Source organism: Lagenorhynchus albirostris, chromosome 1 (genome assembly GCF_949774975.1).
Source record: "Lagenorhynchus albirostris chromosome 1, mLagAlb1.1, whole genome shotgun sequence".
Classification (NCBI taxonomy): Eukaryota; Metazoa; Chordata; class Mammalia; order Artiodactyla; family Delphinidae; genus Lagenorhynchus; species Lagenorhynchus albirostris.
Genome location: NC_083095.1, coordinates 11,018,273 through 11,038,647, shown reverse-complemented (window position 1 = coordinate 11,038,647; position 20,375 = coordinate 11,018,273). Strand labels below are relative to the sequence as shown.

The window sequence follows — 20,375 nt, the reverse complement described above, 5'->3', positions numbered from 1 at the left end:
GACAAAATTATTTGTGTTGAGAGTCTGAAGTTTTTAACAGGTCCAAGGTGAGGCCTTAGTTGAGAAGAGGACTCAGAGGAGCCTGTCCGAGGAGGCTGGGCCTAAGACAATTGCTGTTTAAGTGTTTCTTCTTCTGAAGGGCAGGGCAGTCCCTTTTCCAATGTCCTGACTTTTTACAGTATCTGCAATCATTTTGAGATGAATAGGGGAGGCTTTGGGGCTGGGAAGAAAGATGGATGAGCTTTGGGATTCTTCTAGAGCCACAGTTTAGTTTTTGTAAATATTCAATTAGTAAGGCAAGGCCACTTATTTTTAATTCTTCAAAGAATTAGATGACAGCCTCAATAATAACATTACGGAGCTGGCCTGCCCATGCAACCACATTACTTTGAAGTAACCTCTTTATATCAGAAACGAGATTTTCAACTAAAGTAGAAAACAAAAGACTCCTATGATCTGAGATTTGTAGATTTAGAGCTGTGTGCCTTTGCAATATTTTTTATAAATTGTGTGACAAAGGTTTTAGGATATATTCCTTTTCTCCAAGTAGATCATTCCATTTTAGCGCAATTAAACTTCTGAGGGAAGGCCTTTATAATGGCTCCTACCAGGCTCTGAATGTCAACCTCCAACTGGGTCATTCGTAGGAGGGAGGTGGTGGAGGGGGGAGGTTTATGGTGGGTGTGGATTTTATTTTTCTTTCTAAATCAGATTTCTGTTCTTCAGTTTTGTTAAGGGAGTCTTTTAGGCTAGCTGTGATCCATTTTTGGTATGCTTCTGTCAATCTGATCCTTCCCCATTGGTAAGAGGACATTTATTTAGGGTGAGAACTCTCTAAAATCCTTTTAAACATAAAAAGTTTTCCAAATCAAAGGATCCATTGTCTGGTCACTGACAATTTAGTATCTCCATAAGGATACCTGTTCCAAAATGTGACCCAAAACCAATAGGCCTTTATATGGCTTAACCATAAATTAAATAGCCAAAGGGACCTCAGTAATGATACATTCCACAATCGCAACATTATCAGTGGTAGCTCTTCTGAGTCTATGTAACTAACAACAACCCCAGAAATGTAGTCACTTCCTGAAAATGTCTAGTCAATCATCTAGCGTGTTGGCCAATATGATACCAAATAGATATTTCAACTTTAAATGGAGTTTATTTGTTTTGAATAATGTGGAATTCTAGATATAACAATTAAATATTTAAAATTGGATTCATTTAAAATAAGATAGTTTTGGGGCAATTAATCTATGACCAAGGAGGCAAGAATGTACAATGGGGAAAAGACAGCCTCTTCAATAAATGGTGTTGGGAAAACTAGACATGCGAAAGAATCAAACTGGACTACTTTCTCGCACAGTATACAAAAATAAATTTAAAATGGATTAAAGACTTAAACGTAAGACCTGAAACCATAAAATATCTAGAGGAAAACATAGGCAGTATGCTCTTTGACATCAGTCTTAGCAATATTTTTTAGACATGTCCCCTCAAGCAAGGGAAACAAGAGCAAAACTAAGCAAATGGGACTACATCAAACTAAAAAGCTTTTGCACAGCAAAGGAAACGTTCACAAAAGGAAAAGACCACGTACTGAATGGGAGGAGCTATTTGTAAATGATATATCTGATAAGGGGTTAATATCCAAAATGTACAAAGTACTCATACAACTCTTATAAAAAAATCCGATTAAAATTGACCAGAGGACCTGAATAGACATTTTTCCAAAGAAGACATACAAATGGCCAATAGGCACATGAAAAGATGCTCAACATCACTGATGATCAGGAAATGCAAATCAAAACCACAATGAGATATCACCTCACACCTATCAGAATGGCTGTTATCAAAAAGATGACAAATAGCAAGTGTTGGTGAGGATGTGGAGAGAAGGGAACCCTCTTGCACTGTTGGTGGGAATGTAAATTGATGCAGCCACTATGGAGAACAGTATGGAGGTTCCTCAAAAAAATTAAAAATAGAGCTACCATATGATCCAGCAACTCCACTTGGGTATTTGTCCAAAGAAAACAAAAACACTAATTAGAAAAGATACATGCATCCCCATGTTCACTGCAGCATTATTTATGATAGACAAGATATGGAAGCAACCTAAGTGTCCATCAATAGATGAATGGATAAAGAAGAAGTGGTACATATATAATGGAATATTACTCAACCATAAAAAAGGATGAAATCTTGCCTTTTGTGATGACATGGATGAACCTACAGGGCATTATGCTAAGTGAAATAAGTCAGATAGAGAAAGACAAATATTGTGTGATTTCACGTATATGTGGAATCTAAAAAAACAAAACAAATGAATAAACATAACAAAACAGAAACAGAGTTATAGATACAAAGAAGAAACAGGTGGTTCCAGGAGGGGAGGAGGGTTAGGGGGAAGAGAGAAATAGGTGAGGGAGATTATGAGGTATAATCTTCCAGTTGCAAAATGAATGGGTCACAGGGATGAAATGTACAGTGTGGGGAATATAGTCAATAACTATGTAATATCTTTATATGGTGACAGATGGTAACTAGGCTTATTAGGGTGGTCATTTTGAAATATATAGAAATATCAAATCACTATGTCGTGTAACAGGGACTGATATGGTGCTCTAGGTCAATCATACTTCAAAAACGAACAAACAAACTCATAGAAAAAGAGATCAGATTTGTGGTTACCAGAGGTGGGGAGTGGGGGAAAGGGGAATTAGATGAAGGCAGCTAAAAGGTACAAAATTCCAGTTATAAGATAAATAAGTACCAGGGATATAATGTAAAAACATGATAAATATAATGAACATTGCTGTATGTTACATGTGAAAGTTGTTAAGAGAATAAATCCTAAGAGTTCTCATCACAAGGGAAAAATATCTTTCTATTTCTTTAATTTCGTATCTGTAGTGACAGATGTTCACTAAACTTATTGTGGTAATCGTTTCATGATGTATGTAAGTCAAATCATTATGGTGTACAGTACACTTTAAACTTATACAATGCCGCATGGCAATTATAACTCAATAAAACTGGAAGGAAAAAAATAACATATTTTCCCACAAATCTTGTGTTATACAGTAAAGATCTAGGACCAGTCAACCCTTTGTTACTTTGATACGTATAATAGTAATATAGGATCTTTATTTAAAATCAGAATTACAAACAGAACCTCAGTTTGTAATTTTAAGTTTTTCTGCATTAGGAAATTAGTATACTATCTTATTTAGTAAAAAATATAGCTTTTAAAAAAGTCATGGATTCAACCAGCCTTAGAACATTCTTAGGGAAAAAATTGTGGCAGAATATGCAGCATAGGGGAAAAAAGTACTCTCTGTCCCTTCGTTTTCCATATGAAAAATCTTCAATACAAAGTGTACAGTAGTAGAAATCTGTGTTCCTTTGAAACACAGGTATAACTGCACATATTTGCAATGGGTTTGTCAAACCTTAGAAAAAACACTCCAATAGCCTGTTCACCCTACTAGGAATAAATCTTTGGAATTTTAATTCATGTGTGATTTGAGAAGTCTGCAGTAGAATAGTTCAAATTCAGTCTGTGATCATTATTTGGACCTATTTGTAACTATGGTTTCTTTTTGGTAACAAAGGGATCCTGGTGGTTTGTAGTTTTTTCCAAATCTTACTCAATATACTTGGCCCAGGTTTCAGATGTAATGGATAGTGGTCTTTGTACCCATTTCATGTAGTATTTCCTTGAGTATAAATGTAACAAGTGCACTTTGTTCTTTTCCCCTGTGGCTGTGGAAATGCCATCAGGTTGGTGGATACTGGGATAAGTCCTGTAGCACAGTGACTCAGTTGAAGGAAGGTCTCAACCGAATCCTCTGCCTGATTCCCTACAATGTGATCAGTCAGTCCGTGTGGGAGTGTATCATGCCAGAATGGCTGGAAGCCATCAGAACAGAAGTCCCAGATAATCAGTTAAAAGAATTCAGGGAAGTATTAAGGTGGGTAAGTAGTTTAATGAAGTCACCGTTAATTATGATGTTTAACATTTATCGAGCATGTACTGTGTGCCAGGCACTGTGCTAAGCATTTTGTATAATCTCATTTACTTTTAAATGATCCTATAGAAAAATTGGAAGGTTCAAAATGGAATAGTTGCTATAAATTGTGCTAAGATGATTTGTAATTGTTCAGAAAGGATTTCGTTCTTATGGGATAATAAAAAGATACACCATATGGTTTATTTTCAAATGTAATTATGATTTGGATAAAGTGGGAGAAGTACAAAGGGACAGTGTTTTTAGATGCTGGGGAGCAATTCCCTAGAAGTGCAATTCCCTAGAAATGCAATTCCTTCTGTTAAACCTGATATGAGTATGAACCCCAATGTTATTAACAACTGTATGAATTATTTATATCTATTCCAACGACATAAGCTTTTTCAGTAAAATGAAACATGCTAATAGTTCAGAACACAGACTAAACTGTTTGGTTCCCCAAATAAGATATAGACGGAAATGCAACAGTAGACCCTACTATATGCCCACTGGTCATTTACTTTTGTTGCTCTGCTTTTCAGCAAAATGTTTGACATTGAGCTTTGTCCTCTACCTTTTTCAATGGAAGAGATGTTTGGCTTTATTAGTTGTCGGTTCACAGGATACCCTTCCTCTGTGCAGGAACAAGCTTTACTGTGGCTTCATGTAAGTAAATGATACTTTTGATCATTTTGGGCAATAGTTTTTAGCCTATGAACTTTAGCTCCTTGGGTAGAGGGGCAGAGACTTATTGCAAAGAATCCTTAAACACGTATGTTTGCTCAGGACTATCTGTAGACTAGTAACTCATATGCATAGACAAATAGCTATGTTTCAAATATATTAACTATAGTTGTGGTTAATAAAATACAAATTTGTGCAATACTATTACTGAATTCATAGTAGCTTTTGGTTCTTATATTTTTTTCTATCAATAGATACTAAAAGTGTAATAGCTGTCTTGTGGGATTCTGATAAATTTTTTGATATTAAGTAGGTCCTTTACTTGGAAAGGTTGAAAGTTACTGATTTAGGGAGTAGTTCATGCTATTCCCTCAGCCTGGAATGACTTCATTTCCTGTCTCCATATGTGAACTCTAGCTTATTCTTTAAAATTCAGCTCCGAAATTATCTATGAAATTTTCTATGTCACACCCTTATCTTCCCATTAGAGTTCATTATTCCTTCCCCCAGTATTCATATAGGTTCTCTGTGTAAACTCTATTTCTGCTTAATATTATAGTTAACTTTTATCTCTTTTCCTGATTACAAATGCCTGGAGTGCAGGGTCCAGGTCTTTTTCATTTTTGAATTTATAACTCCCTCATCCTTTCCTCTCAGCATCTGGCACATGCTTTGTTATTTAGTGTACATTCTTAAAAATTTATTAAATTGAGTTGAATTCCTGTTATAAAATTTGGACAATTTCAGAAAAGGAGGACAGAGTCAATATTTAGATTAGCTACGGATGCAGATACATTTCTGTATCATGGAAGGATGTGATCCCAAAGGCTTTTCAAGTTCTGGAGATGCCTTTCTGGGTTGTAAACTAAAGAATAATATTTTTCATAACGGACAAGTAGTAAAGGGATATTTTAAAAAAAAGTCACTTTTGGGACTCAGAATTTTAACTTTTCATCCCCAAGTAGACTTGCATAAGATAATTTCCATTTTAGCAAAGCCCATCCTTCTGCAGATGGCTAGATAGCGCCTCCGTTATTCAGTTATACACCCTTTAGCTGTGCCATCTGGAGGTGAGCAGACAGGCCTGTAAACCTCCAGAGCATAGAGGTTCTCCATAGCTAGAGCAATTACAGCTTATATGTTTTACAGACTGGGCTTTGACACAATTTTGCTTTGAAGACAGAGTGCTTCAAAGCACTCTGTAGTTGAAGGAGGTTTTAAACCTCTGGTCTAACCATTTGGGGAATAGAGTGAACAATATAGTGATTGGCTTGACTCATTTATTAATTAATTATAGAAACATTTATAGAGCTCCTATGTACCAGGCACAGTAATAGGCAGTAGGATAAAAATGGGAGAAGAAATGATTCTTTCCTCATACTTCCTTTTTTCAAGGAACTCACAGTGGGGAGATAGTATCAAATAATCAAATATAATAAAAGTGATAATTGCTCTAATAAAGGTATGTACAAAGTTTTAAGAAAGCGGAGAAGACAGATGGATTAATTCTGTCTGAAGGAAGGAGGCATCTATTTCTAGAAAATTCATTACAGATAAAGTAACATGATTTTGACAGAAGGGTACCTGAGCTTGCACCAGAGAGCAAGGTCGGATGGGGCATTCAGGTCAGAGTGGGGAAGGATTGGAGGAAGATTGCTCGCAGATTATACTAGTTCAGGAGAAAAGTGATGAACTAAGGCAACAGCAGTGGTATGGAAAGGAGGGGACAGCATCAGGAGATACTTAGAAGTTTTAATAGAAAGAACATGGCGATTTATCGGGTATGTGGAGTGGAGGAGTGGGAATGTTCAATGATAGCTTTGAACTTTTTAGCATGAATAATTGAGGATGACCGCAGATAGAATACGTGTGAGGCTAAATGTCCTTATGTTCAATAGGTCACCTTAGGGAAAAATGTTAAACATAGTTTTTTTGAGTTTTAATGTTTATATTTTGGGGGACATATGCCTTTTTTCCCCAGGTATTATCGGAGTTAGACATCATGGTTCCACTTCAACTATTAATCAGTATGTTTTCTGATGGAGTTAATTCTGTTAAAGAACTGGCAAATCAAAGAAAATCAAGAGTCAGTGAACTGGCAGGGAACATTGCAGCTCGAAGGGTAATTATTGCCACAATTGTTTTTGTCTTACTTGTTAAGATTTTGAAAGCTCTTGTCAATTATAGTGGGCCTTAAAGTCACATCCTCATAAACTGCTCTGAAAATGCTTTCTTCATCCTATCCCACTCACTCTGTTAACCTTTTAAGCACATTAAATAACAGAAAACACTGTTCTAAGACATGTTTGGTATAGTCTGTAATCAGTAAGTTATTGAGTTTTCATTTTCCTTTGAGTTTTTCTCCTACACATCTCTGCTAGCTACCTTTCATCCTCGATAAACCAAAAAGAGTAGCTTGAGCTTTTGGGGTACTATCCAATTTTGTTCTGTTTTGTTTTCTGGTGAATAAGAGTTCTTTACCAGCTAGTGGGCAGATCACTGCTTCACTTTGGGAATGAGCAGTTTGGATATTTTTGTTTGCTTGCTCTTTGTTTTTCCCTATTGTGTTTTGGGAAAAGATGATCAACTAGGGGTGATTGTGAGTGATGTTGTCACTGTAAACTAACTGAGCCCATCTTATTGACCCCTTTGTACCTTTGAGGATGAGAAAATATAGTCTGGTGTACAGTGTACAAGAACTATTGGACATCTGTGATAATTTTTCTATGGAGGACCTGATAAAGTTTCTGCTGTTGTTCTGACATTCCCAGACCATGATCAGTTTTGGAGAGGTTGACTCTCATCAACGTCTCCAAGGCAGGGACTGTTCTCACCTGTCTCCGTGCCAAGCCTCCCCATAACATTTTCCCAGTTGTATACTGCAGGCCCCCAGTCATGCTACCTGCTCTCTAGGGATTAGAAAATGAGAATATAACGTGATCATGGGATCATAGTTTGTATTCAGTGCTTTCTTTTTAAAAAATCATTACTTCTTTTCTCATCTGCCTCATAGGAGCCAGCTGCCAAACACTTATATTTTATTGATTTGTCCAGTAATCTTTAATATTACAGTACATTATTAGCACTTTATACTGTGTAACGTATTCACACTTAATGACATCACAGGATTGTGTGAGGCAGTTGGGAAGAGCTCATGAGCCTCATTTTACAACTACTTAACCTGAGGTTCAGTGAACTGAAGTGATTTGCCATAGATAACGCTATCATTATCCAGGTATTCTGATTCTTAATGGGGGTACTCTTTTATTTTAAATATGGTGTTCAAGGAGATTTCTGATCATTAGAGAGATCTTAAAGAGAAAAAAGATGATTTCAGAATGATGTACAGGTATGTCAGTCAGCGTCCTGCTACAGAATTTATCCTGGATGGTTCAAATGAAGAGATTTTAATGGATACTCTGCCTATAGAGTTATGGGAAAGGTTAAGGGGGCGATGGGGTTGGTGAGGCACCCAGGGGCCAGCAGTAGTTCACTAGGAAGCCTTTATACCCCTAGGGCTGAAGGAGCAAGGGAAAATGTTCCTGGGCCTTTTGGGAGCTGAAATTATAAGGAAAGGCTGGCTAGAGGAACTATAGAGGGTGGAGATACTGCCAAAGATGTAGCATCAAAGGAGGCAGGAGGTGGGAAGAAATAACTCCTACCTCTCGCTCCTTCAGCTTCAGGTCTTCCACTGGTGCCTCTCATTAACTGAACCCAACTGGAAGCCAGCCAGCAAGAGGGCCAGGAGAGACTCAGTCCTGGGCATCCTTGGGCATAGAACAGGGCAGAAAAGGGCAGTGAGGGCCTTCTGGGGGGGAAGAATTGGGTTGGCAAACGGAGAATAAACAGTACAGCAGGCTTGACATATATTGTTTTTTCATGACAGTTTAATACTTATTATACCCAGAGACCATTTTTCTTTAACCAGTCATGTCAATCTGAGATTCTGTGCTAATGATTTTAAAAGTGATCTTGCAATGCCTTACTTCTGTAAGTTATCATTTTTCAGGTTATGGTTTTAAGTAGAATGCAGACAGTTTAGTTTAATTGGAAATGTTTTACGGAATGAAAAATATAATGGCAAAGAGAGCTGCCTTCATTCTTCAGGGTACTTATGTTTCATTCACCTGACAATTAGAAAGTTTAGATATTTTATTTCTTATTTTTATGTTTTGAGAAGATTCATAGGATTTGGAGGTACTAATGCCATTGGCTAAGGAAGGAAATCAGTGTGACAGCTGGAAATACCTTACACAGAGTCCTCAAATATTTTGTACAGCCATTTGAGCTCCTGTGAGTTCACTTATGTGTGTTAATGTTTTTTCTTCTAGGTGAGTGTTGCCTCTGATCCTGGTCGACGAGTTCAGCACAATATGCTGAGTCCATTTCATAGTCCTTTTCAGAGTCCATTTCGGAGTCCTATGCGTAGCCCATTTCGTAGTCCTTTCAAGAATTTTGGACATCAAGGAGGAAGGACTATTGACTTTGATTGTGAAGATGATGAAATGAATCTAAATTGTTTCATCCTCATGTTTGATCTTCTCCTGAAGCAGGTAGCTGAAGCATGAACTTCCTTTAGTTCAGAGGTGAAGAATGAGGGAAAGCATTGTATAGTGATTCTTTCTATGTGTTGGGCATCTTCGCACTTACTGAAATGATGCAGCATCGCTCAAGACATTTCACAAACTTCTATGGGGATTTCCTAAGGAGTCTGAAAAATACTTGTATGAATAGCTTCAATGATGTTGACACATGAGAATGGTTATGAATTTTAGAAACACCCTAGCATCATTAGAATTGATTCTGTTGAACAAATTTGGTGAACAAACTGGGTAATGCTGTTTTGGGGAAGAGCAAGGTACAACTCTATAGTGATGGGCTGATTTTAATATATTATATAAATTGATTTTTGAAGTTAATTTTAAAAGAAAAGTTTAAAAAAGGCTTTGGTCAGGAGAACATTTTTTCTTAACTTATTATTTTGAAATAATTTCAGACTTACAGAAAAGTTGCAAGAATAGTACAAAAAATTCCCAAGTACTTTCCCCCAAATTCTCTAGATGTCAACATTTACCACATTTATTTCTCCTCTCTCTCTCTTAATTATGTGTATGTATGAATTGTAGAATTTTTTAATGAACGATTTGAAAGTAAATTGCAAACAGGATATCCCTTTATCCTTAAATACTTCAGAGTATATTTTCTAAAAAATGACATACTTTTACATAACCAAGTACAGTTATCAAAATCAGGAAATTAATATTGTTATAATATTATTATCTATTATAAAACTTACAGAAATTATTCACTTTAAAAATTGATATAATAATCATACCATATTTATAGCAAAAGTAAAAAGTTATTTTTGACTGAGGACACAATCCAGCATCACTCATTACAATGATTTGTCCTGATTTATTAGTCCTTTAATCTTTGTTTATCTTTCATATTCTTGACATTTCTGAAGAGTACAGTCCAGTTACTTTATAGAATACTTCTCAATTTGAGTTTGTCTGATGTTTCCTTATGAATCAATTTGAGTTAAGCATTTTTGTCAGTCATACCACAGATGTGATGTTATGTTGTTTTCAGTGCATGATATCGGGGGGCACATGACATGATAATGTCCCATTACTGGTGGTAATAACTTGGTTAAGGTGATTTCTGCCAGATTTCTCTACTACAAAGCCACTATTTTCCCCTTTGTAATTAATAACTAACTTGTAGGGAGCTACTTTAAGACAGATATCCTGTTTTTCATCAGACTTTCACCTTCTAGTTTTAGTATCCATGGATGATTCATGCCTGAATCAATTTTTACTCTGTTGGTTACCAAATGATAATATTCTAATTCCATCATTTCTTTTAATTTTTTAGCTGGCATTCTACTGAAGGAACAGGTTCCCTGCCTCTCCCATTTATATAGTTATTTGTTTAATCTACTTATACCCGAATGTAGTCATGGATTCTTTTGTTCAGTGGGCTAAAATCTGTTACTATGACTATTTATTTTGAGGCTCATTTCATCCCACATTTGGCCAATGAGAGTCCCTTCAAACTGGCTTCTGTGTTCTTTTGACATATTCCCATCGTTCTTTGAACACTTCCTTAATGTCTCACATGACAGAATGTTCCAGGCTCATTTTATATTTTCCTAGCCCCAACCCTGGAATCAGCCATTTCTCCAAGGAGTCCTGGTTCCTTTAGTGGATAATGGTATTTAGAAACCAAGATCTGGACACTAGGTGAGGAACAGCATTTTTTAAATGTGTAAAATCTCACAAAGTGATGGCTTTAAAAAAGAACTCTCTTTTAAATGTCCTACATGATTTAAAAAATAATTCCTATTACTTTGTATTGTGTTTATATTCTTTTTAGAAGATTCCATGGAAAGTAATGTATGCTCATGGTCTGTAAGCCTTATCATCTTTAAATAATTTATATTGTCATCAGTTAGTGAAAATTGTCCCCAGTTAGTGTGCCAGTGAAATATTGGACAAAAGGACCAAACTCCTTCTTCTTCTTTTTTTTTTTTTTTTTGGCTTTTTTTTGGTATCTTTCAGATGGAGTTACAAGATGATGGGATCACCATGGGCTTAGAGCACAGCTTATCAAAGGACATTATTTCCATTATAAACAATGTCTTCCAAGCCCCCTGGGGGGGCTCCCACACCTGCCAGAAGGAAGAAAAAGCAATTGAGTGTAACTTATGTCAGTCTAGTATTCTCTGCTATCAGCTTGCTTGTGAGCTCCTGGAGAGACTGGCTCCCAAAGAAGAAAGCCGGCTGGTGGTAAGCAGTTGAAGACATGAGATGATCCATGCCTAATGGTAATAAAGACTGCAGTAGATGGTGTAATGGAGTCTTCCTCCAGTATTATCTTATGCTCCATGCTGGGTTATATGTGAGATTGCGTTAAAAGAAAGTTTCCCTGTTCCTTCTGCTAACTCAGGCTCCTGGAAAGAGACATGAGATGGAGATACATTACACAGAATTCTTGAGTTAGAATTCTTGAGTCTTGAGTTAGGGTTGTAGTATATCCGTTCATACAATTTTCATAAATACAAAGCATTACTGGTATTCTTGAAATAACTTTTATCACAAAGTTATATTACAAAGTTTAGATAAAAATGAATACTACAAAATATAGACATCAAATATTGAGTAAGTAGATTGGATATGGACACTGAAAATTCCTTGGTCACCTCAGTGTATAAAACCAATTGACTTGATCAACAACCAATAAAGCTTTCATTTCATTTTCTGCTTTTTAAGAAAATTGTTTAAATAGGGAACAGCTAATATATGCCATGAATTATCTACTCCATATATTAGTTATTCCCTGTTTAGCCTATTTTCCATCTAAGATACACACATCACCAAAATACCCACATAGCATCATAGGTAGATGAACCTGAATCATTTGAGCCGGTGTTCGCCATCTTCTCTTTTTCTTCCCCTAGTGTTTGTCTAGGTAGAAAGTGACTTCTTTTAAAACATTCTTTGGGGATGTATAGTATATATGCAGTAAAGTGTTTCTTCAGTTTTTAAATACCTTTCAGCCCACGTAACTCATTAGTCCTACCTGCCACAACATAATGTTCCTGTAGTATGGTCTTTTAACACCGTCATTGGGTATATAGTCTAAAGCAGTCACAGTAATAGATGGTTCGAAAACATCGTCTAGCTTAGAGCCTAATCAGGAAGACGTTTACGTAAATGAAAAACCTAAGATGCTCAGGACGATCATAGTGAGAAAGAGATGAACAAGATAGCTATGGGAGGACAGAGAGAGGATGAATCTAGGTTAGAGGTGTGATGGGGATAGGCAAGGTCTTTCCGGAGGAGATGTCTGCTGAGCACATATTTGAAGGAGGAGCGGAATTAATGAAATGAAGGTGATAGGAGAGGAGGACTGCTGAGACCCAGCAAGCTCTCTGTTTAAATGATACAGAGGAAAGGGGGTGATGATACACTCAGGAAACTACGAGTAGTTCATCGTTGCCAGAGCAGCGAGGAGGATGGCAAAGGAGTAAAAGGTAGACTCAGTTTTATAATCACATTTATTAAGGGCTCTGTCTGCCGAACTAAGAGGTAAGGATTTTGTCTTGGCGACAATGGGGGAATCCTGAAGAATTTTAATCAGGGTGGTGATATAATTTGATGAATTTGAGAAATTCTGCCAGTGGAGGAGAGAGATTAGAGGATTTGGAGGCCAGGGACAGGTATCTAGTCAGAAGGTAATGCTGTCGCTCAGGGGAGAAACAGGGGAGCCTTAACTAAAGCAATGATGGTGGTGATAAAGAGAAGGTGTGGACCTGACGGATTTTTAGGAAAGAGAATCAACAGCACTTGGTGTTTAGTTAGCGTTTAGCGATGGAAAAGTTGAGGACAAATCCATGTTTTCTGGCTTGGGAGCTGATGATGTTTCCATTTACAGAAAATTATACGTGAGTTATTGGGTGTATGCCGAAGAAAACTGGGTGTATGCAGCAGGAAATTTTTTGCCATATCGAATTTTATGAAACTCAGTTTATAATTTGATTTAGTGTCTTGTTCATGGGTGACCAAGGAACAGGGCCAGCCTCAGCAAAACTGCAAAGTTGGCAAAGATATTCTTCAGAACCCTCCCAGACACCGTTTTAGCACTGGTTTCTTTCTTCTTGGTGTCCTTCGTGTATCCCATCAATCTTTACCTCCTTCTTGCTTTCAGCTGGCTATCAAGTAATTCTTCAAATTACTGGTTAAAGTAATTACTGGTTAAAGTGTTAGCTAAAGAGGATATTTTAAAATTTTATTTATGTAAAAATTTTTTTTATTTAATTTTTATTTTATATTGGAGTATAGTTGATTTACAATGCTGTGTTAGTTTCAGGTGTACAGCAAAGTGATTCAGTTATACATATACATATATCCATTCTTTTTCAGATTCTTGTCCCATATAGGTTATTACAGATCATTGAGCACAGTTCCCTGTGCTATACAGTAGGTCGTTGTTGATTATCTATTTTATATATAGTACTGTGTATATGTTAATCCCAAACTCCTAATTTATCCCTCCCCCAACCTTTCCCCTAAAAGAGGATGATTTTAGAAGAGGATATTTGAAGGTGGGAGTTGAAAGAGAGAATAAAACTGGAATAGGAGGATAACTAGAGATGGATATTTTAAACGGTAGCTATTCCTAGTACATTCTCTCTCTCTCTTTAAATCTTCTTTTTCACCCATTTTTCAGCTTGTTATATATCTATATATAGACATACAGATATAGTGTTAAGTATATTCACATTGTTGTGCAACCAATCTTTTTGTCTTGCAAAATGGAAACTCTATACCCATCAAACAATAATGCCCATTTCTCCCTCCCCTTAACCCCTGGAGATCACCATTTTACTTTCTGTTTCTATGAGTTTGACTCCTGTAGATACCTTATATAAGTGGAATAATCCAATATTTGTCCTTTTTTAACTAAAAATAGAACTACCATATGACCCAGCAATCCTACTACTGGGCATATACCCTGAGAAAACCATAATTCAAAAAGAGTCATGTACCACAATGTTCATTGCAGCTCTATTTACAATAGCCATGACATGGAAGCAACCTAAGTGTCCATCGACAGATGGATGGATAAAGAAGATGTGGCACATATATACAATGGAACATTACTCAGCCATAAAAGGAAATGAAATTGAGTTATTTGTAGTGAGGTGGATGGACTAGAGACTGTCATACAGAGTGAAGTAAGACAGAAAACGATAAACAAATACCGTATGCTAACACATATATGTGGAATCTAAAAAAAAAAAAAAAATGGCTCTGAAGAACCTAGCAGCAGGACAGGAATAAAGACGCAAACGTAGAGAATGGACTTGAGGACATGGGGAGGGGGAAGGGTAAGCTGAGACAAAATGAGAGAGTGGCATGGACATATATACACTACTAAATGTAAAATCATAGCTAGTGGGAAGCGCCACATAGCACAGGGAGATCAGCTCGGTGCTGTGTGTCCACCTAGAGGGGTGGGATAGAGAGGGTGGGAGAGAGACGCAAGAGGGAGGGGATATGGGGATATACATATGCATATAGCTGATTCACTTTGTTATACAGCAGAAACTAACACAACACTGTAAAGCAATTATACTCCAATAAAGATGTTAAAAAAGAAAATTTGTCCTTTTTTGACTGGCTTATTTCACTTAGCATAATGTCCTCAAAGTCCATTCATGTTGTAGCATGTGTCAGAATTTCCTTCCTTTTCAAGGGTGAATAATATGCTGTTGTATGCATTTTGTCTATCTGTTCATCTGTTGATGGACACCTGGGTTGCCATACCTTGCTCTCTTTAACTCACATATTATAGAAATTTCTTGCTCCTAAAAATTTGACTTCCCCCAGCAACCAGTATTTGTATCTAAATATATTGGTGTGAACCCCTTATTATCCTCTGCTAATTAAGTGCTGTGATTAAACAAAATGAGCATGGATTGGAATCACCTGGCAAGTGAGACATGCTCACAGGGATTACAGCAGAGATGAGAAAGCAGGCCTAGGAAGATTTAACAATGTTTTTGGGATTTTTTCCATATTTATTTTAAGGGAATGAAAATATTTCAGAAAACAGCTGATCCAAATTTCCTTTAACCATTGTGGCAATAAACTCAAGTCTCTATGGGGGCACATGTGTTTGCCCTCTGGGGTCAGCACAGGGCCTGGGACACAGCAGGCGCTCATCCATCTTTGTGGAACTAAGTGGAACCGTTCTTTACATCCCCAAAGGGCTGCTCATCTGGCTGCTTGTCGTATTTGTTTCAGGAGCCCACAGACAGCCTTGAGGATAGCCTCCTTTCTTCCAGACCAGAGTTTATTATAGGCCCGGAAGGTGAGGACGAGGAGAACCCAGCAACTAAGCATGAGGAGAACCCAGGCAATCGCACCGAGCCCATGGAACGTGCTGGTAGGTGGACTCTGGCTGATGGGGAGAGAGGTGTGCACATCCCAGTTTGCACAGGTCTAACGCTCAGAGCCCGGATTTCTTAGGTCACCATCGGCTTGGGCAAGCTCAGACTCGGGTTCCTCAGTACAGACTTGTGCACATGAACCATTTCTCTCAGGATTATGAAGTGAACAGATCCAGCTTGTGCTTCTCACAGAAGAGAGGTCACTGAGCATATTTCTTGCTATCGATAAAAACCTACCCTGTCCGTGAAAGCATCACCTCTACATATAGTGAATCACGTTCTCTGTGGAGAAGTAGCTGTGAATCAAGGCTGAAGGGCTCAAGTGGAGGCTGCCAACACTCTTGAAAGCCACTCAGGGCATTTGGCCAAAGCACAGTGTTTTTGGATAGTGGTGACCAAAGTTGAGCTCGTGCAGCTTCTGAGCCCCAGGGGCTTGGCTGTAATCCTGGATGGCCTCACCGTGAATAGCTGTACAAGTCGTACTCTAAGGCTAGTTGGCTCTGCTGAGAGCTGGGAAGAGAGGTGACCTCTTTCTACTTTGCTTAAAGGCTCTATGTAGGTGAATTGGGACCAGCAAGATGGCAGGCAGGCCTGGAATCATCTCCAGCTCCTCAAACTCTGAAGGAGTTTCAGGAATTTAGGATGGGACTCCACGTGCCTCTGAGAAAGCCTGGTTTCTGGATCTGCACTGTGACACTCTCGGAATTTTTATCTTCTTGCTTCCACTATCCTGAATTGTTAGAATACCTGACCCCTGGGGAGCCTACTCCCCAGAACCAAAGTTTGGGAAGCTTTCCATCATTTGTTCAGTGGACAGCAAACATTATTAAGTGACTGTTTTGTGGGGCTCATTGCAAGTCACGGGGTGTCTTATCAGACCAAGATAACTACATCATTAGTACAAAATGCTTGGTTGAAACTAACTGCTTCAGCATGATTGTGTAACTAGTCAGTTGAGGATGTATATGTTGCCTCACACTATTTAGAACCATTGAAACTTAGATGAGGGAACACCTGAGATAACCTACTTCATTGGTTTTGAGTGTGTACTTGGAGTTGTAAATCTCTGTGTTGTTTCCTTTTGACCTTCCTTAATTGGGGTGGCAATTGGTGAGAACATGTGGGCAAATGATAAAGACCCAGGCTCCCCACCCTGCTTCAACCAGAGTGTTTTGACTTGCGCTATTTCCTATGTTGGAGTTCTAAGTAAGATTTTCTTTCAACAAAGGATTCCATAGCAAGGAATTTGAAACCTGCAGATCTAGGTCAGCCTTCTCACTTTGTAGATGAGGAAAGTACATCCAAGATGGGTTAAGCAACTTGCCCATGGTCATATAGCACAAGTTATTCATTCCTGACTTATGCTTTTTTTTTTTTTTTTTTTGCGGTACGCGGGCCTCTCACTGTTGTGGCCTCTCCCATTGTGGAGCACAGGCTCCAGACGCACAGGCTCAGCAGCCATGGCTCATGGGCCTAGCCGCTCTGTGGCATGTGGGATCTTCCTGGACCAGGGCACGAACCCGTGTCCCCTGCATTGGCAGGCGGACTCTCAACCACTGCGCCACCAGGGAAGCCCTGATTTATGCTTTATGCTTAACATGATTTCAAAACTGTAATAGAGCATCAGGGTCATCTGAGGAGCTGAAACACAAAATGAAATGAGTTCCACCTGCTCACCCCTGATTCTGGGCATATTTGGGGGCAGGGGACTGGGAATTGGAAACCCAAATATTGTACAACTAGTTAGTGGCAGGGTTGAGACTAGATCCCAGGGCCATGTTTCTATCAGGCATTGATGCCTAAGGGAAGCAACGATTTCACTTATGATCCAATAACCTGTACTCTTTAGATGTAAATATATATTTTTAAACCTGACATAGCACACAAATCAGTTCACTACCATTTTAATTTATATGTAACATTTTATTTGAACAATGGTTAAAATGAAGCAATTTGTTTTTATAAATTACTCTTTCCTTTGCTTAATTGTTGTAAACTCCACTTATTTAAACCCTTGCTCTATTCATCTCCCCCAAACACTACTTCAGGCTCTGGTCACAGCCTCTGGTCTGTTTTCCTTCTTTTACTTTCTGCTGTCTTACAGGACACAGTTATCACTTGTGTCCTCAGGGAAGAGGAATTTTCTTCCAAGCCTGGCCGTCCTGGCTGCTACGCATGCTGACCCTGCTTCTGCTCTGTGGGTCTCCAGGTGTTGGTCTTGAGCTCCTCTGTCAGAGAACAGATGGGTGCTCTACTGACGCGTGTTCAGCGGTTTCCCTCTCTCATTCTAGAGTATGTCCTGTTTCTGCATTTTGTGGCCTGGTGCCTATTCCTTATAGCAGTCAGAGATGTCCTCCACTAAAAATGTTAAAAGTTTCTTTCATGCTAGACCGAATGGAGTTTAGTGCTGATAACAAGTATTTAAAATACATTGGGGTGGAAGATCCCCAATACACTAATATATACACCAAGAGGGTTTGACTCTCACGGTCTATGATCCTAGGAATGGCCAAAACTTAGAATGGTGATTTGAAAACATTTTACGTTAGTTTCTATATCTGGTTAACTTTTGAATTCTTTTCTCTAGCATGCCTCATGTAAAATATACCACCACTACCCACTATAGAGGCAAAGGTCTTTTTATTTATTTATTTACTTATTTTAAATTTATTTATTTATTTATTTATTTTTGGCTGTGTTGGGTCTTTGTTGCTGCGCACGGGCTTTCTCTAGTTGCGGCGAGCAGGGGCTACTCTTCGTTGTGATGCACGGGCTTCTCATTGCGGTGGCTTCTCTTGTTGTGGAGCACGGGCTCTAGGTGCTTGGGCTTCAGTAGTTGCAGCACGTGGGCTCAGTAGTTGTGGCACGTAAGCTCAGTAGTGGTGGCTCACGGGCTCAGTTACTCCGCGGCATGTGAGATCTTCCCGGTCCAGGGATCAAACCCATGTCCCCTGCATCGGCAGGTGGATTCTTAACCACTTTGTCACCGGGGAAGTCCCAAAGGTCTTTTTAGAGCTCCTCACAAGAAGGTAAAACCATGAGTAGCTCTGATCTGAATATGCTTGACTTCTTTAAAAGCCTCCCTTTTTGCACATGGGGGTCCTGTGCATGTGTAAAGAGTGTACACTTGAGTCCTGGGGTAAATCCCTCCTTAGGTGCTAATATAAGTTGCATATCTCTCTTTAATACCTGCTTATCTCCCTTTCAGTTAGAAGGGCAAACCTCGGCAGGCCCTAAGCCCCTTCCAGGTATCAGCAGAAATAGCTGTCCACAGGAGCATAGGCTGGGCTGGGGTTGCCTCAGGGAATCAAAGACATCTGAATACACAGTGGAAGGTAGAAGCTGAGGATCCTAAATCTAGAAGGTTTCCTGCACTTGCATCGTGGAAAGGATATATGCTACCTTGGAGAACAAATAAACCCATTACATGAACACTTTTTAATATATTCTATTTCTGTGTTTACTCCTCTTTGTTTTATGGTCTTGATCAATTCATGAACGGTGAGGGGAAGGAGTTATGCTAACCTTTGTAATTATTTCTTCCCAGCAATAAAGAATGATACTGAAAGAAAGTTTTGCTACCAGCAGCTTCCAGTAACGCTGAGACTAATATACACCATTTTCCAGGTATATTATTTGAAATATTTGAATATTATATTTAGTAGCATTGCCGTTTTAGATAACTCAGTAAACTTGTGGTTCTTTGCATAGGAAATGGCCAAGTTTGAAGAGCCAGACATTCTTTTTAATATGCTCAATTGCCTGAAGATCCTCTGTCTACACGGAGAGTGTTTATACAGCGCTAGAAAAGATCATCCTCAGTTTTTAGCCTATATTCAGGATCATATGTTGATTGCAAGGTATGTCTTTCTAGTAGCTTTTTGTTTGTTCATATTTTAGGCTTTTATCTGTGAAAATCAATTTTAGAATAAGACTTACCAACTCATTGGGTTATTTCTCTTAGCCAGCACAGGCTAATTACCTATGGGAACTACTTTTCTTTCTTTTATGTAGTCTAATTTTTGAGTATGTCAATATGAAGAATAGTAATTGTCTTTGCTAGGTACTTTAGAAGTAGAAAAGGCAAAAGAAGGATTATTTTATGCCTTTCAGTTGTTAGATGGCTTAAGAATATTGTGTACTCTAGGTGGGCTGACTTTTGTTGTTATTAAAGCGATCTCTACCAAATATGAACCCAGGCCATTTGGATTGCTGATGCCGTGGGATCTCTGCCTCAGCCTTTGGGCTTTGTATCCCAGGTTTTTCCCCCAAAGTACCACCCTGACACAAAAGCCATGGTGGACAATGTAGGGATTTGGGGAAGGGACACTCTTCCATTTTTCAAACAAGACTGCCTTAGAGAACTGGGAGAGCTATATGTTACTGGCCAAATCCAGAATTTTTTGTCACTGAGACGGTTTTCTACTAGTGCTGTATGTATGTGTGTGTATATATATATATATATATATATGCTTTGCCTCCTTCAACTAAGTTGCAGCCTCCATGAGGGCAATTGTTTGGACATTCTTCTTATATAAGACCTACTGTTGTGCTCTGGAAGCATCATCATCCTTCATCACACAATAACAGTAGCTCAAGCTTTTTGAGTACCTACTATGTGATAAGTACTACATATCATTTCATTTAATACAACCAGCATTGGGAGGAAACAAAAGTTCAGAGAAGTTAAGAAATTTATGCTTGGTTACACAGCCAAT

General features: G+C 38.4%; 1 protein-coding gene across 3 annotated transcripts in view; it reads left to right on the top strand.

Annotated features, from left to right (window-relative positions):
• UNC79 (unc-79 homolog, NALCN channel complex subunit) overlaps positions 1–20,375 on the top strand; it is a 199,861-nt gene that overhangs the window by 79,718 nt on the left and 99,768 nt on the right. For all 3 annotated transcript variants that reach the window (XM_060165773.1, XM_060165753.1, XM_060165764.1), the window contains exons 12-19: positions 3,787–3,977; positions 4,556–4,679; positions 6,679–6,819; positions 9,029–9,250; positions 11,261–11,488; positions 15,512–15,653; positions 19,205–19,284; positions 19,369–19,517. In XM_060165773.1, coding sequence (XP_060021756.1) covers positions 3,787–3,977; positions 4,556–4,679; positions 6,679–6,819; positions 9,029–9,250; positions 11,261–11,488; positions 15,512–15,653; positions 19,205–19,284; positions 19,369–19,517 — 1,277 coding nt within the window. The remainder of the gene's footprint in view (positions 1–3,786; positions 3,978–4,555; positions 4,680–6,678; positions 6,820–9,028; positions 9,251–11,260; positions 11,489–15,511; positions 15,654–19,204; positions 19,285–19,368; positions 19,518–20,375) is intronic.